The sequence below is a fragment of the Suillus subaureus genome (genome assembly GCF_016647635.1).
Source record: "Suillus subaureus strain MN1 chromosome Unknown BJ212scaffold_15, whole genome shotgun sequence".
Classification (NCBI taxonomy): Eukaryota; Fungi; Basidiomycota; class Agaricomycetes; order Boletales; family Suillaceae; genus Suillus; species Suillus subaureus.
Window position 1 is genome coordinate 120,650 of NW_024538571.1, and position 17,043 is coordinate 137,692.

At 49.0% G+C, this 17,043-nt stretch overlaps 5 protein-coding genes across 5 annotated transcripts; 3 read left to right on the forward strand and 2 right to left on the reverse strand.

Moving 5' to 3' along the window:
* Positions 1 to 2: 2 nt before the first annotated feature.
* BJ212DRAFT_1299458 (uncharacterized protein) lies at positions 3 to 779 on the reverse strand (the record flags this gene model as incomplete). The annotated part of the gene is made up of 4 exons (XM_041332868.1): positions 3 to 131; positions 228 to 439; positions 486 to 646; positions 718 to 779. 4 exons carry the CDS (start codon positions 777 to 779, stop codon positions 3 to 5), a joined length of 564 nt encoding a protein of 187 aa, XP_041193257.1.
* A 351-nt stretch (positions 780 to 1,130) lies between these two features.
* On the forward strand, positions 1,131 to 2,593 carry BJ212DRAFT_1446811 (uncharacterized protein; the record flags this gene model as incomplete). The annotated part of the gene is made up of 4 exons (XM_041338304.1): positions 1,131 to 1,522; positions 1,580 to 1,954; positions 2,010 to 2,206; positions 2,262 to 2,593. 4 exons carry the CDS (start codon positions 1,131 to 1,133, stop codon positions 2,591 to 2,593), a joined length of 1,296 nt encoding a protein of 431 aa, XP_041193258.1.
* Positions 2,594 to 5,443: 2,850 nt separating this feature from the next.
* BJ212DRAFT_1480565 (major facilitator superfamily domain-containing protein) lies at positions 5,444 to 7,960 on the forward strand (the record flags this gene model as incomplete). Its single annotated transcript, XM_041340107.1, has 18 exons — positions 5,444 to 5,580; positions 5,632 to 5,669; positions 5,728 to 5,737; positions 5,784 to 5,837; positions 5,889 to 5,915; positions 6,030 to 6,119; positions 6,170 to 6,351; positions 6,411 to 6,428; positions 6,483 to 6,555; positions 6,604 to 6,654; positions 6,722 to 6,800; positions 6,852 to 6,895; positions 6,948 to 7,245; positions 7,301 to 7,328; positions 7,375 to 7,448; positions 7,507 to 7,592; positions 7,658 to 7,844; positions 7,907 to 7,960. 18 exons carry the CDS (start codon positions 5,444 to 5,446, stop codon positions 7,958 to 7,960), a joined length of 1,530 nt encoding a protein of 509 aa, XP_041193259.1.
* A 1,721-nt stretch (positions 7,961 to 9,681) lies between these two features.
* BJ212DRAFT_1480566 (WD40-repeat-containing domain protein) lies at positions 9,682 to 10,979 on the forward strand (the record flags this gene model as incomplete). The annotated part of the gene is made up of 6 exons (XM_041340108.1): positions 9,682 to 10,149; positions 10,203 to 10,217; positions 10,272 to 10,295; positions 10,348 to 10,431; positions 10,483 to 10,641; positions 10,692 to 10,979. The coding sequence occupies 6 exons, from the start codon at positions 9,682 to 9,684 to the stop codon at positions 10,977 to 10,979; spliced, it is 1,038 nt and encodes a 345-aa protein (XP_041193260.1).
* A 581-nt stretch (positions 10,980 to 11,560) lies between these two features.
* Positions 11,561 to 17,037, reverse strand: BJ212DRAFT_1576904 (uncharacterized protein). The gene is made up of 5 exons (XM_041342179.1): positions 16,738 to 17,037; positions 16,535 to 16,688; positions 15,068 to 16,475; positions 12,786 to 15,017; positions 11,561 to 12,718 (listed from the first exon to the last, which is right to left on the reverse strand). Exons 1-5 carry the CDS (start codon positions 16,925 to 16,927, stop codon positions 11,993 to 11,995), a joined length of 4,710 nt encoding a protein of 1,569 aa, XP_041193261.1. The 5' UTR covers positions 16,928 to 17,037; the 3' UTR covers positions 11,561 to 11,992.
* Positions 17,038 to 17,043: the final 6 nt, after the last annotated feature.

The window sequence follows — 17,043 nt, forward strand, 5'->3', positions numbered from 1 at the left end:
TATCAGGTCGGTTCATGCGGTGCTAGAAACATAACAAGGGGTCCGCCGGCGTTTTCAACTGTAGCTGCTATTTGATGTTCAAAGTATAGTTGGTCTGAAGCGGACTCGGGACTACCTCCGTTCCCTGGAGTCTATGGACAGTATAGTGACATAATTCGATTCGACTTAGTGTCAAATGAAATGCACTCACGGTGAGTACTGGTATTTTAGAATATTACGTGCTACACCCTTTCAGCACGACATCTGCGTGCTCTCCACAATTGCTTGTCGCCCCGGGCATTCCGAGCGGCGGAAGGATGATCCAAGGTTGGGGTTTCTTCTATCGTCGCGCGTCCATCATAGATGTTGATAAGACTATCGAATCCTTTTGTCCTGAAGCCTTGCATGTCAGATTTCAGGACAAAAAGGTTCGACACAGCATTCTTCCTTGTCAATTTTCCTGTTGTTCAGGTTTATTAAACTACATCATAACTCAACCAACTCACCCCAGAGGTATGCTTCCAGTCCTTCAGCGCACGTAGCTACTCTGCGCATCCCATCGCAGCCCCAGCACCCCCACTGAAGCGCAGCATCCCGCATCTGGCTCGTGTTGCCAATGCATATATATATGAGCATGCGTTCGCGTCCATTGAAATCTGGCCACCGTCTTTTTTAACCATGAGATCAGTCCAAGGGGGCAGCGATTGGGGATTCGAATTACTGGATTTCGATACTTACTTCGCGTTCATGTTGTTGGCGGAGGGACTCTCAATTGTGGCGGCCATGGCCAGAACTTCCATTGTTGACAGTTGCAGTAGCTTAACTTCATGCACTGCACTGTTACAGACCGTTGCTATTCATAGGTCAAACATTCTGCTTGCCTTCGCCTAGATAATCTGCTAGTAGGTGGTGAGACATTGAGAAAAGCGTGCTGGAAAAATGAAAGAAAAAAAAAACATTGTCAAAGTACGAGGTCACGGCATGGCATATATGACAGTGCCATGGTTTTGCAAGTTGGTTTCAAAGTTCTACACAGTCAGAGCTACATGTACTAGTAGTACTTCGACACAGGATTACTAGTTCGTTGTTCATTCTTGATTACCAAGGAGAACAGATCATGATTTGATAACATCTCGCTAAACCTAACGATCATGTCCACCAGCAGAAACGTCACCCCCACCGAAGACGAAGTCAGAAAAGCGGCTGTCGAGCTGAAAAAAGGCAACCCCGCCTCTGGCGTCGCCAAAGTCCACAGCTTCTTACTTGACGCAAATCCATCATGGACGGTCAGCGAAAAACGCATCCGAAAGATCTTGCAGAGTGAAGGACTCGTCAGATCGGACGCTGGGACGCCCAATAGTACAACCAACACCATCCATCCATCTTTTCGCCTCAATCAAAGTCTTGATGTCAACAAGTGGACCAGTAGGGTGGAAGTCAAGTACTTTGACGCGATCAAGGGCAAGGGTCTCGTCGCTAAAGAAAATATAGCAAAAGGAGATGTTTTATGGAGAGAGGATCCCTTCATCCTGGCCCCAGAATGGTGAGCTCCCCTACACATTCCGTCGCTTGGATCCAAGTGCTTAGTATGTCTGGAAAGGGAGATCTATGATCTCCAGCACGCATCGGAGGCATGCTCCCTCTGCTCGTCCATCATCCGCGACCACTCCCCGTTGCATATATCCTGCGAGGCCTCCACAACTGCAACTCCCTGCACAGCAAGATACTGCAATAGGCTCTGTCGCCTACAGGCAGAAAAAGTGCACCCTCTCCTATGTTCCGCACGCAATCCCGCGTCTGTACCACTCCTTGCCTTCGCAAGAGATGCACAATGGATGGCCCTGCATGCTCTCGCGCAGTGTACCAGCCGACTTTTACTGGTTTCTCAGCAAGATGCTGCGACATTCGACCTGGAGTGGGATGTAGTCCAGGGCCTTGCTGAGCTTGGGATGGAAGAACGTGCTCAGTGTCTTCGGTGAGCCATTGGACTCCAACACTTCGACAGCGGATGGCCACTGACCCTCTAATAGCGAGCAAGGATTGGAGCCCGATCGTAAAAATTGGCGGAGAGCCTTTGAGTTGTACTTGCAAGCATTTAAAGAGCCTCGGACACCTGCAGAACAGAAAAAACTAGCACGCTGCCTGAAAAAGCCAATTCCCGAAGAGCTACAGAAATTTACTTTCGAATATCAGGCCTTCTTACGTGGCTTGGGACGCATGAGTCTCAGTAAGCTGTTCCATAACTATCATGTTTTAGTTCACCGTTTTACGCTGGTTCGCAGATCTGGAGGCCCATGGTGGACTGTACAGACTGCACTCTCACCTTAACCACAGTTGCACTCCCAACATCTCAATAAGGCACTTGGACCAACGCACCGCGCTCTCACGCATCACAGTGATCGCAAAGGAGGACTTCGAAATAGGACAGGAGCTCCTAATCACATACACTAACCCCAAGAGCAGTCTCAGGGATCGACGCCGGAGATTATCAGAATGGGGATTCGGACCTTGCCGGTGTGAGCGCTGTGTTACCGAAGAGAAGGAATCGGATAGCAACACCCAGGAAACAGATGATCTCGTAGATCAGCTCAAAGCCGGCCTAGGAGTGTTATAGGGTGTGTTCATTGAATGATCAACAATTAAGATTAATTTCCGTTAAGCAAGCGTCCGTGGTCCCCGTGCTCTTTTGTAGGCATGCTGACATCACCCCCACGATCTGCTCCATTCAAGCTTCAAGATTTGGATCTTCCGAATTTATTTCATTCATCGGGACATATCACCATCAGAATAAATACGGTAAGCTCATGCGGCGCAATATATTTTGTCACCGGGGGTATATCTCATATCCTCACATGTGACCCAGTCAATTCAATTCGATCTCATCATTTCAGGGAAACTACCGGAGTGACATACAAATTGCAACCTGTGTTCTTGAGCCTATCGGCGACAGTGAACCCAAACCTAAGTTTAATTTTTAGCCAAGAGGTCGATCATCGTAATAACGCGCCTAATCGTGTTATACACCCCCCCTTTTTTTATTGGCTACATTCGCCGTGATTCAAATCAAGGAATTTTGATATCGATAGGTAAACGGTGTTATTTTGAATATACGTTATGCGACGCGCGGGCGATTGTGAATATTTTCTCTGATAGTCCCTGCATTATGAGGCGCAATCAAAATTGAATCTTGCGAATGTTCATCGTAGAAACTCTAGAACAGTCAATTTCCGCACCTAAGGACTGACGGTTGATCCCGCTGCCAGTGATCATCAATATTAATACCGGCGTTACATCGTTTCAGCGTACAGCATGAACATGTAGGATGCTTACGACGGGAGTAATATATAGGTAAGGTCCGCAAACACGCATAATGAAATAGCACCGGATTTTTTGTTAGATCCCTGGAGAATTGTTATAAGTACATAGATCGATCTCGCTCTTTGACGGTACTTACTAAACTCAGAACTACTTCGTTCCCGATTACCCGAGTACACACATCTCCGTCATGAGCCTCCAGGTTGGCTCTGCTGCTCCACCTTCCGATGAGATGGTATTTGAAACCACCGGTCATTTTATTATACCTACGGACTCATCCGACGATAAACGAAAATAGTAAGTCCCGTACGTACTGAGGCCCTGCATAGGGCCCCGCCCCAAGGAAACAATAATGAGCGTTTGTTACATTCTTATTGGTCTGATCATTGGTAGAGGCTAGAAGAGTGATACTTACGGATAGTGACCGCACGGCGACCTCGTAAGCCTCGGAAGTATGCAGGAAATGGAACTCGAACTCAATTGCACGGAGAAATGAATGATTTCGAGGTCTCGAAGAATTCAAAAATCCCAGCAGAGACGAGGCGGTACATATGGTAGCAAGGATTCATCGATCTGGATAAAAATAAACATAGTGAATATGATCATACCTGTGGGCAATGCAATAAGAAGCGCGCACCAGGGACTGACGGATGGCGCAACCATGCCCAACCATTTTTATCGCAATCGGTGAACGAGAAATACCGTATGATACTATGAAGTAGCTCCTAGTTAGCAGTGAGTCTGTGTTTACAGGAGTGCAGGGTGGGCGACGCATGGACGGCGCATTATCACTTGATTTAACGACGCTTCGCTGTCAGCCTGCGAATATGGGAGTACTTAGAGAGTAGCAAGCAAAAAAAAGTGGAAATGAAAAGTGGAATACCGTGGAGCACAGTGTTATTGCCGGGAGCCAAGTGATGATGGGGCAATGGGCATACCGTAATAGTGTAGGACTGGCATTTGAGCCAGCACTGTCACATCTGAGCCAAACGGCCACCACACGCTTACTCCTACAGGGGCGCAGGGTAGGCGAACTAACATCTCGTGATCAATGACAGAATGACAAAAATATCACATTTAAGATCTGTGAATTAAACTGAATTTCGAAGTAGCCACTGATCACTTGCCTGCCTGACAGTGGGCAGCCATCGTGCCCAGTTATCAAACAGACCTGCTATTGATATTGCATATAGGGAGAAACGCTACGAGGAAAAGCCACAAAAATTGCAGGACAAAATTAGCAGGACTAGGTCACTTTCAAGTTGTACCTGCCGCACAGACGGCACATAATTATCACCCGATTTAACGACGCTTCGCTGCCAGCCTGCGAGTATGGGACTTGGAGGTAGCAAACAAAAAGCGAGAAATGGGCAGCGGAACACCGTGGAACATGGCGTTATTGCCGGCGGGTGGCAAAGAAGTGAAGAGGCAAATAGTATATGTGCCAATAATAGAACCGGCATCTGAGCCAGCATACAGTGCCTCGGCTTACATAATTTGGTTGATTTTTCAGACTATAAGTTCAACATATGAGGGAAGACATTCATTCTAGTTACTAGTACAAGCCGCTACGTACTACATGATGCATGCAGCTGGATGGTCCCCGTCAATACTTTACTATGAGAACCTTCAAGTTTGCAGAGTCTCGACCTAATCGAATTTTCTGGCGATCGGAGACTGAAACAGACGGTTAGACACAAAACGGCCATACTTTAACTGAGGACTCGTCGACGCCGTTACCAGATGTGCCCGTTATCACAATTATCGAATGGTGAACAGCGCACGTAGTACATATCATCATGCTCGGTCTCGATTAATCCAAGGTGACGACTCAGGTATGCTTATATCTTGTAGATGTGGATGATGCGTGTTGGCTGCCATTGTGTTGGTTTACTCTTGCGATCTACGTCCTTTTAGACAACTTTTACAATTAAATCAAGATCAATGATACTCGGCAACAGGACCAGGCGCACGCTCAGGCTGGCACATCATGAGGGGCAGGCACCCAATACATACTACTGATGGAATCTACCGATTATCTCCGCCACTTTTATGCGTGGCAATACGACATAAAATAAGCTGATCCACTTCTCTTGCAACCTGCATGCAGCGAAGTACGGCTACGTCTTCATGCGCACGACCTCTCAAAATGAGTTCGGATTCCCCTAATATTATGCTCAGAGACCAGAAACATGTTTACTTATCGACCAAGGATCTTGACACTGGTGCTCAACTCGTTGTTGGGCCCACTTCACCTCTTGATCTAGATGAGGCTTTGAGAATAAGGTGTGCTGTGAGAACTGCATGTACATTAATTGATTTGATTTTGTTTTACAGGAGGAAGATTGACAGACATATCATGCCTCTGATGTGTGGTGAGTTGTCGCTGTGCCCAATTGTACAAATCGATTGTGTCTGACGATCCCTGTTCAGCTTTGTACTGGTAGGTTGACTGTGCTTGCTACAAGTCAGCGCTTATACGAACACAGGATCCAATTTATGGACAAGACAACCTTGGGTTATGCGTCCATCCTTGGAATTCAGTAAGAAATATGTATCAAGACCAATAAACCACTACTGACGTGTGTTGTCAGACGGGCCACGAACCTGACCACGAATGAGTAAGTCATTATTGTTCTTGAAGTCGAAAATCTGAAGGTGAACTTTCTGAAGGTACAATTGGCGAGACATGCATTTCTCGAGTCTGCATAATCCATACACTAACTATCTTTCAGGCTTGGCACTGTGTTCTATCTCAGTTATCTTCTCTTCGAGTTCCCCCAGAACCTCGCCCTTCAGAAATTCCCGGTTGGGAAGTGGATGAGGTAGACTCGCAACCATTATCAGTGTAAACATCAATGACAGCTTGTATCAGTATCAATATCTTCGTCTGGGCAGTCGCACTTGTATGTCATGCAGCATGCAAGAATTTTGCTGGGCTTCTTGTCGTGCGCATGTTGCTGGGCGCTTGTGAGGGGTCGATCACTGCTGGATTCTTGATCGTCAGCTCTATGTTCTACACGCGGACGGAACAAACGCTGCGAGTTGGCTATTGGTGTGAGTTCTCGTTTGCAAATGATCGGAAAAGCAAATTGATTGTGCGTGTGTGAATTTAGTTCTGATGAATGGCATTGGTGCGCTCACTGAAATGTATGTTTGACGTCGCCGCCTAAGCCAGCGAACTCTAGCACAAGTCGTTGCTGGTTTCATCAGCTTTGGTGTTCTCCACATTAACACAAAAGGGTTTGAACCATGGCAATGGTCAGATAATTATTTTTATCACTCCCTGCTCCTTCTGATGGATCACAGGCTCATGATCATCACTGGTATGACAACAGTGATCCTTGCTATCTCATTCTGGTGAGTCTATCAAGCGAATATTTCCATTGCCCAGTCTTCATATCTAAGACATATCCGCCTGATGAAGGTTCTTGTTCCCTGATTCGCCTACGAACGCCTGGTTCCTTACTCCCGACGAGCGGGCGAAAGCCGTGCAGCGTATCAAGGTACCTCTGTTAAATGAATTGGTATCAGCCTTTGGCTTACATTTGGCGCAGGAAAACCAAACGGGGGTGGAAAACAAACATTTTAAGATGGAGCAGTACGTATTCGATGCCATTGTGATCTTTCATTCCTCACGTCGACTTCTCTAGGATGATTGAAGCCCTGACCGACCCCAAGACATGGCTCTTCGCCCTCTTCTCGGCTCTAAACAATGTGCCTAACTCATTAACAAACCAGCAATCACTCATCATCGCTTCGTTCGGATTCAGCGTTCTACAAACGACTCTATTGTCTTGTGTTCCTGGTATTCTTGAAATCTTGACAATCTTTACTGGTGTTCGGCTCGCTGCACAACGGTCCAATTCCAGAGCCTATGTTGGTGCTATGTACTTCATCCCGTCGTGGTTCGGCATCTTGTTGGTGAACCTACTTCCTTGGTCCAATCAGGTATGTGGCTTGCCATCTGTGAGTCTACCAAGTTGTCTTTAATATCACATATTAGGCTGGACTTCTTGTCGGCCAGTTCCTGGGTGCGTGTGATCCCCATGGTGTGTTTCTATGCTCATCGCTCCGTAGCTGAAACTAGTGTCCCTGGATTTGTACTATCGTTATCGTGGCTCAATAACGTGACTGCTGGCCATACGAAGAGGGTAGGTAATTTGCCAGTTATCGAAGTCGATCGCTCCTTAAGTGAACATCAACCTGTAGGTTGTTACTAACGCCATCATGCTCTCGGCTTATTGCGTTGGCAACGCAGCTGGCCCCTTGATGTGGAAGGACCAATATAAGCCACGGTATGACATTCTTCGGCTGACTCTTCTAGGAAGGAATGTTCCAAGTAATCATTATTTATGTGCAGCAACCACGTCCCATGGGCTGTGATCGGCGCATGCTACGTCGCCTGTCCGGTACTTCTTCTTGTTATCCGTGCCGTTCTCGTCCGAGAGAACCGAATCCGCGACGCAGAGCCTGTTGACACTGGTGAAGAATATGTTATCGAGCAAATCACAGAGGATGGGAAGCGTGTAGAAGTTAATATCGACAAGGTGAGTTTTCCGAGTCGATAGTTGCTTTTCATGTACAAGGGTCGATGACCTGCCTGCACTAGGAATTCCTGGATTTGACAGATAGGCAGAACAGGGACTTTAGATATGTTTTGTAACATCAAGCACACTCGATCCCTACTCTGGATACATATATTACTAAGAGTTACATATTCTCCTTCTCATTGCCAAATGGCGATCATCGTGCTCGGTGATGTCCATCAATTACGGTGTCACACCCTGTGGCGACACTACCAGGGTCATCTCGAGAGCAAATGCTCACACTCGCCCACAGAAATTAAACAAATTATAGACAACGCGCCGTAACACTCAGGGAACGCTTTACTCATCACCGCAGACCACACGAACTGATCTAGCGCCCATCAATGACTGGTGTAATATGCGGAAGAGCGTGGGTCACCGCTGATTACAATATCCAGGGACAGCAAACAGATTTCCATGGGCCATAAGGCCAGCGCCTACCAATGTGGGTGGGCAATCGACTGGCAAGTCGCGCCGGGATCGACGCCGCGAGATCCGAACGTGCAGCAAGCTGGGATGGACTTAAAATGCCATTCATTATCGCGTTTTGGGCCTCGCCAACATACACTCGATCAACTTTCGCATCGTCTTTCCGCAGGGCGTTAGCATTTTATGCATTTGCCTTCTGGGTCATCGTTGTTCTCAAAGAAACACTTCCGGCCTTTTGCTTTCTGGTAGCGTAAGATGGGCGTAGTACCGCCGATTGTTCAACTGGACATGGACCATTACCTGGCATCAGAAGTATCGCAGAGATACCAATGATACTATTGGTCGTAATATGCACGTATTTGACTCTGTGCTAGCTCGACAGTGCGCTGTGGACATATACCAACGAAATCCATGCACGATCTCATTGATATGAATGACCATGATGTCGTTTCCATGGAGCCGGGTGGCCCATAGAAGCAATGCGTGAAGCGCCCAAGTGGAGTCGATGACAAGGCTTTGGCACGCGTAATCTGCGCAGCTTATACTTATGTGTATGTGGCGCACGGAAAACACCTGGTGTGTAGGCGACCTATACAAGCGCTATCCCAACTCGCCTCTGCGTCCAACTAAACACCTGCTTCGATTCGGTCTTTCATTCCAAGTGTGTGCACGCCAAGTTTCATTTGAAAAGTATTTGCTGGTAAGTCATAACATGCGTTATACGTTTTAGCAAAGATTACTTAGACCAAAAAAAATAGACCTGCACCAACGATTGCTGCCCAACTCGAAAAAAAACCGTGCTCTTGGACAACGCCATAGCAAAAGGTCGGAGCAGAGCCGGACCGTGTAGATAAATTTGGCGCGCACTATCCACAGCTCACCGTGCTCCTGATAAACGAGACATGTCAGCGGCGAAGCCCCAACGGAAGATTGCAGGACAAAAAGAACCAGTCTGGGGCATATTGTACCTTCCAGGTGGACGACGCACTATCACCTGTTCTGACGATGGTTCGCTGCAAGTATGGGACTTGGAGAGTGGCAAGCAGAAAGGCGAGAATTGGAAGGATAAAGACAGTGGAACGATGTGGGCTATAGCGTTGTCGCCGGGCGGCAAGGAGTAGCGAGCGGGAGTGATGATGGCATAGTGAGATTGTGGGACATCGAGACAGGTAAAGTCACTGCAAGATGGACAGGCCACACTTGGGGGGTGTCATCTATCTGCTGGAGTCCAGACGGAGGTCGAGTGGTGAGCGGATCAAGTGATGGAACGGCAAGATTGTGGAATGTTGAGAGCGGCGAGATCATCCTTGAGCCAATCAAGACTGGGCATATATACGTGCGCGCGGTTCACTATTCACCCGATGCAACAATGATTGCAACAGGTGGGAACGATGCTTCAGTGAAACTCTGGGAAGTCAAGACAGGCGAATTGCTCAAAACACTCGAGGGAAATATGCTTGGAGTTGCTTGGTCTTCGGACGTCAACACGCTTATCTCCGGGTCACTTAACTATGATAATGACTCGATTAGAAAATTCGACACCGCCACTGGGACACAAACCGCTGTGCTCGAAGGACATCAACATCTTGTTAAAGCCCTTTCATTATCTCCCAATAACCGTATCCTTGCGAGCGCATCATCTGACAAGACGACACGACTTTGGAACATTGAAACCAATCAACCTATTGGACTACCTCTCCTCCATGAAAAAGCAGTGAGATCTGCGGCCTTTTCTCCTGATGGAAAGCTGCTGGCCACTGTCTGCGATGACCATCACATATACACATGGGATGTCGCTGCTATCGTCAGGGAAGCTGGCCTCGGTAAACTTCTGACCGTGAGTTTGAATCCTATTTCCTATCGAACACACTGATGACACATGTTCCATAGGCCTCTGCCCCAAAGGTATCTCAACTTCGAACTCTTAGAAGTTATGTGCACTAATCTGTGTTATTACAGGTTGGCGAAAAGTCAATCTTAGAGGTAGTTGGCCCTTTCTTTGAACATGCCCTGCCTTTATTCATCTTTGTGCCAGACGGACGCTACACAACGTCGAAGTCAGAAAATCACGGATGCGCATCGATTACCGCCAGATTTTTTCAATGGTGCACATGTTGGCGTGAGTTTCCGGAATCATGGTCTAACCTATTTGTGACACTTGAGTTTTCAGCCTTCTACGACGCGTCGTCCCCCTCCCCGTCATGGCCGTGGCAGCCGTACAACACCCTCATCATCAGGTACCCTCCTTGGTCGGCTTTCCTCCATATTCCCCCGTTTTCACCACACCACACCGAGTGTCATTGATGTGCCTACCGTCCAGGACAGAAAGGTATGTTTACCTCCGAGTTCTGCCTGGTTTAGTGCCAATTCGCTTTAAAGGCCTTGTATGTCTCCCCACCGCGCCAGAAAAAGCCACTCTTGCAAGGTACCCACATTCAAGGTCAACAGCAACAACAAGGCCAATCCCATGGCCAGGCATCATCGTCTCGTCCCCCGGTGACCTCTGCTACTGCAATATCTACGACATCTGCAGCTGCTGGTGCAACTCCTGCGTCTACAACTGCAACACCGTCGCGTCCTGCTGCCGCCAACAACCTCAGCCTGTGGACTCGCATAGTGCTCTGCATCTGCTGCGTCTCTGTTGACTATACTAATGGCCCTCAATGATGAAGCAGCGTTTCATCGCTCGCATTGCTTCTCATTATGTGCTGACGTTCTTGTCCTCGTATCGTACTACTATTTTCGCCCTGCAGATGTCAACTCTACTTCATCGAGCCTATTATTGTGATTCTCCGCTGCGGCTAAAGTGTCTTCCTGCAACGCAACCGCTAATCATGACCGCCTGAACGGGCAGAGCGGAATGCAGTACTTCATGGTCAGGATCTTTAAGTGCATTCTTCCTGGGTGCTTGGAGTCCTTCGTTTCGCACCTTAATGTATGGCTGAGCCTCGGCAGTAAACGCCGTGACGGACATGTACTTCGGAAGAACCGATAAATGGATCCTTCGAGGTCTATCTTTAAGTTGTAGGGGAATGGAGGGACTTCAAGTTGCATAAGAGAATTTGTGTGCACGGTGTTTGGTCACTGTATCCGAGTTGAAACGACTTGCCAAGTCTATTCACCCCAGCAGCGCGTTCGCTGTAGTACGCAAAGGTTACAGCGTGGTAAAAGGATGAGCGCTCATCACACGACCACCGTGATTGCTGTTCATGGGATGCAGGATAACCGGAGACCTACGGCATGAGCTCAGTGCTCATTCCTCGTGTTCTGATGATCAAGAAGAGATTGAATTCCTTGCCTGAATTGTGTGATATGTATTGTGCTGTTCAAGTGCAAATATATTACTTGCGCCAATGAAACGATAATGTAAGGACTCGGAGACAGAAATGAACTACATCAGATATTAATGTACATACAATTTTAGTATACCTTTATTGCATTCTCCAAATGACAGTACACGACATTAGTACAGACCGCTCGCCGTCATCAATGGTGGCGTCTCCTCGTGAGACCTCAATCCCAACTATGTATTGCATACATTACTCTTGTCAATACAACAAAGATCGAAAAGAAAGCTCTATATCCATATTGTGCATGAAATCAAATAAGAAAATGTCGAACAAAAGTACCACAAAATGAGCACTTCCCAGCATAGCGGAACAGTGTCCAATGTGACACTCCTACAAGGGCATAAACCCCGTCTGACGCGCCATCGCCCCTGTCTCCGATTCCGCATACATACTGTATGCCATCTGCATCGTCTCCCCATCAAGCCCCCTCACCTTAAGACACTTCCCAAATAACTTCTTATCGACCGGATACTGAACCCGGCTTGCAAGATGCTGCCCGCCCACCAAATCCTTGATCACGCCAGCAATAAGCCGCTGCTTATGCACGTTGATTAATGGCTCCAGCTGCATCGAAGGCGGCAGAGGCGTCAGCGAATCGAATACTTCTGGGTGGGCCGGAGACTCGAAATTGACGGTTTGGGAGTCGATGCCAACGGGGTCGTGAGGCGAGGTTGGGTCAATTAGATCTGGGAGTCTGCTGTAGCGGTATAGTTGAGAAAGATAGACCCCGATGAATGGGACGCAGGCTGATGGCGTCTTGACATCATTGGCACCTTTTGATTTTCCCGAGGGTAGGTCTGTGCTGCTGCTACTCAAGACCGTAGATGTCCGCGTCGTCATATTCAGAGTCTTCGGGTCTACCATAGCAGCGATAGCATCGCGCATAGCCTTGAAATCATCATCTGGCGACACGAATCGCTTCAGCTTTTGAAGCAACCCGTTCTCCCACAGCCTCACGCGTCCCCAATGCCGATGCATAGCTTTTGCGACCCACTCGTTTTGCAAACCGGCAATGATAGCCGCCAACGTATTGAAATTACTCCGGACGTATGCTTTCTAAACCATGTCACGCAAAGTCTGAATCAGTCTCCTCAAAGTAAAATATCATCGGAAGGGAACTCACAAAAGCGATGCGAATAAACTTGCCTACCAACATCGTCCTATCGTTCGGATGCGTCATCACGATCTCGGCAACCACAAAATTCGCAAGCAGATTGAACCGCCCTCGAACAGCAGCCAATGCACTCGTCTTCTGGCTCCACCGTGACTCAGCCTTCCAGCGTGCCCGGTCCTTGAGATACTGTGCCCAATCCAACACGTTCACCTCCTGACACGACATCCAATCGTCCAAGATCAATTCTTCAGGCTTGACCCCCAAGAAAAGCTCACGGTCGATCGTTGAGAAATGTTGTACGATCAGGTCGGCGCTCACATTCAGGATCCAGCTTCGGTGCGGTTTTCGACCAGAGGATATGAATTTGGATGCAGAGGTTATTATGAATGGGGATGTTGTAGGCGAGCCATGGGACGTAGACGGTCTTGACGGTACCCTGCTCTGCAAGATTTCAAGTGGAACAGCATCTTCAGGCGCAGGTTTCAAATCGTTCATTCTCGCAGGCGGCGATGTCGGTCCCGATCCTCCAGACATGGCTCCAACCGTCCCAGACGTCAACTCCAGACTCACCGAGCTGAAATAGTCCTCCGTCGTCGTCGTCGTCGTAGCCCCTGAAATCGTCACCTGCGACCCAGTGCCTACAAGAGTTTGTTCATCCATCCTCAATACCCCGGTCTCGTGCTGATCAATCTCATAATCCTCCTCATCCTCATCCTCACTATCCAACCCAAAAAACCTCGGCTGCTCATCTCCAAAATCACCCACAGCCATCCGCTCCTGAATCGTGCGCACCCATCCATCCACCTTCTTCGCTTTCTCTTTCCGTTTCTGGGGATTGATCTGGCCTTCAAGACGTCTCAGAGCCTCTTCGACACCCCCATTATCCTCCTCGTCGCTCAAAGAATCCACGAGGGCATTCACCTGCCACTGCTGTATACCATTCCCCAACGCAGCTCCGACAGACGCAGACGACACAGCAGATCCACCCGAGGCTACTGAGTCCCGAGAACGGATCCCCAACGAGGAAACGCTGTCCACCGACCGCCGTATGAACTCGAAATCCCGCCTTAGAGGCAGTCGACGCGGGGGTTTGCGCAGACCCGGTGGTGCGGGTGGATTCTCACCATGCGCCTCGGAAGAGGTATCTGAAAGATCCAGGTCGTCGATGGAGACGACATCGAACTGCCATGGTGGTTGAGCCTGCACTTGGGCGACGAAGGGGTTGATCCGCGATCGTGAGGATAGGATTGAGCCGAAGGAGTCTGTTGAGTGTGTGCGCGTGGACGCACGGGAGACGGACGATATAGATAGGCGCTTCTCTTGTGTAGACTGGCGTCTCTCCTGCGTAGATTGACGTTTTTCCTGCGTAGATTGATGTTTCTCTTGTATCGACACGCACTTATCGCCCAAAGAACCTACCGTCATACTATCCCGCTCCTCCTCTTCTTCCACCTCCGTAACAACCCGTAATTGCGTCTGTGACGAGGGTAGGTCCAACTTCGCCTCAAGCCCTTTGACTGCACTCTCCGCCCCACTCTGACTCTGCCTCCCAACCACAGGACATGTACCCCCATCCAACACCTTCTCCCCCTTACGCCCACCCACGCCCGCCGGCTCAATCATCTTCAAATACTGCTCGACACCGCCCCTAACCATTAACAAATCTCCCGTCGCATTCAACTCCAAATCAAATGCCGAAACATTTGCAGGAACTGCAAGACCCGTATCCACAGTCTGCCTCGAGTTCAATACTCTCTTCCATCTTCCCAAACGCCCGATCGTCTTCACGAATGCACGGGAGATCGCACTCTGGGGAAACACAATGGGAGGGGGGGAGCAGTTCGTAGGGGTGGTATCGCTTGTGTTAGAAGACGCTGCTGAGATAGAAGCTCGACTCTGCTGAAGTATGTTCATCTGCAACGGTTGTTGTATAATCGCAGCAGCCCTGGGCGGAGAAGACACGCTGCCAGAATTGAATGAAAACGCGTTGCTGTTGTCGCCATGGAAGATAGATTGAGGATGTGCAGGTGATTCGTCGGGTGCAAAATCGAGGTCTACATCAGAGTCGTCTTGCTGTTTGGAAGATATGGCTTCTGCGAATTTTTCACCTAGAACGTGCGTGGGTCGGGGTTTAGTGGGAATGTTTAGGCTTTGGCGGGCGGAAACGGATCCGGAGCGGTGGCGGCGGGTATGGGCTTCTTTGCAATCTTTGACGACTTTGATGAGTTTCCTTACGATGTTCTGTGTATCATACTTGAGCTGAGAAACCCCATAAAAGATAAAAGACTTACCAGACCATCCTGATGTTTCTTCAAAATAGGATCCTTCACAAGGGTATTTAACCAACTCGCCAACAAAAGCCTCAACTCCCGATTCGGCAAAAAATCCATGACGAAAAACGTCAATAGCCAGTATCTGATAGCTACGAACGTCCGCACGCGCACGATTTTCCGTATCATATCGTCTTTACCACTTAGCGCCCAGTGAAAACGACAGATGAGGAGGTGGCAGAGGTCGACAGCAGATATGTATGTTCGGTAGGTGAGGAAGAAGTTGAGTAATTCGTCGTAGTCGAGATCGCTTGTTAGCTGGGCGATCCATCGTTCGATCGTCGCTGCGATGAGCACCTTAGTGGTTATGCCTTCCCCGTCGATACGCACTATAGGCACATCTATGAGTCCACGGCCCCTACGAGAATTAGAAGGAGAAGACATTCCACCGCGGCTGCTCTGTGACACCGAGACATCATCACTATCCAACTCAGAAGAAACTTGTATTTCCCCCCAGAGGACAAACCGGGGGTCATTACGCGGTGCAGCGCTATCCTCTGCGCGAAGAGACATTTTGATAGTCGTCTCCCCTGCAGAATCCGAAAACAGTCTATCCAGCTGTGGAAGACCACGGTAAGTCTGGAGAACATCGAACACCTCTGTTGAATATCGGGAATGCATGCTCGTTTCTGGGAGTGGGATGAGTTCTGGGTCGGGTGGGACGATGCCTGGGGGTGGTGAGGGGGAATAATCTTGGATGAGGTCGGGTGAGACGCGGAGGGGGAGGATGGAATCCGGGGTATCTGCTCGTTGTGTGATATCTCCTGCGCGCGCAGTCAGACCGGACTCGAACGACTGCATCTCCCGTAGTGCGCGTGGCATGGGTAGAAACCCATTAGAAGACGGTCTAGTAGGCGATTCAAAAGTAGCGCTGAGTCCAAATGGATGTGGGATGAGACTTGGTGACGCGTTGTTTTCGAACTCAGAGCTCGAAAATGGAGAGGAGGGTACGGAGCCGTTTGGCCATTGCATGACTTCTGCAAAAATGTCTGCGGTAGGTTGTTTTGGCGGATCGGGGAAAAGCGCAGTTGGCTGTGGACGTGGCATGTCTGCACCAGTAACGCTATGTGAATGAGTCCTACCAGTGGGTGTGTGCTGTATGGATGAGCCTGCAGCAGACGCGCTGGCAGCCATGCCGAACATGTCTGGGATAGAGCGGGTCCTTCGTACTAACTTACGCGGCTGCGTGGTGGTGGAACTGGATTGAGATTCCTGGGCGGTGGACTTGACTCTATTCTGGGTGAGGAAACTCATGCGGGAACGGGTTTTGGAGGCACGAGTACGAGTGGCATCAACGGACATGGACACCTTGTGAGTCATTTGCTCTGCTTCCTCTGCAGCAGCCGCGGGAGCGACCGCATCACGACGACTTTAAATAAGTAACGAAATTAGCTGTGCATAGTGGCGATGATACGGCAGGAACCGCACCTGACACGATACATCTGCTTTCCGTGCTGATTGACAAAGGCGGTGATGGCATATGGAGAACGGACATCTTTGCCTACGCCGAGAAATTGGTCGTAGCGCCTCTTTAGTTCTCTGGCAGCTGAACCAGATGAAGTCTCGACGAAACTGCCATCAGCTGATGAAAGATGAGAGATGCACAGACTGGTGACAAAGAAAGAACACACGAGCTATTGAAATATCTGCAGAAGCTACTTCCGGTGGAAGCGAGTTCCATTCTGTATCTGATGCACGGGAAAATGAGAACGAAGACTGTGAATTGTTTAGTGAAGGAGCGGGAATTGGGAGTAAGAGATTTGCTGGTGCGAGTTCGTCTGTAGGTGTCTCTGAGTCAGTCGTCGGCATCGCGCTAGTCATCGCCGAGGTCGTATTCAGCGTCGCCCTCGCTGTCGTGGTCGTCGTGGTCGTCGTGGTCAGCGTCGTAGTCGCCGTCTGTTAGTAAGACATGAGTGGCATCGAAGAAACAAAAGCAG

What these genes read in the sequence shown, in the direction of transcription:
- BJ212DRAFT_1576904 (XM_041342179.1), bottom strand. Translation starts at nt 16,927, where the DNA reads ATGACTAGCGCGATGCCGACGACTGACTCAGAGACACCTACAGACGAA. An exon ending in TGCAGATATTTCAATAGCTC is followed by an intron (nt 16,689 to 16,737) that starts GTGTGTTCTTTC and finishes ATCTTTCATCAG; the next exon opens with CTGATGGCAGTTTCGTCGAG. An exon ending in AAGCAGATGTATCGTGTCAG is followed by an intron (nt 16,476 to 16,534) that starts GTGCGGTTCCTG and finishes ACTTATTTAAAG; the next exon opens with TCGTCGTGATGCGGTCGCTC.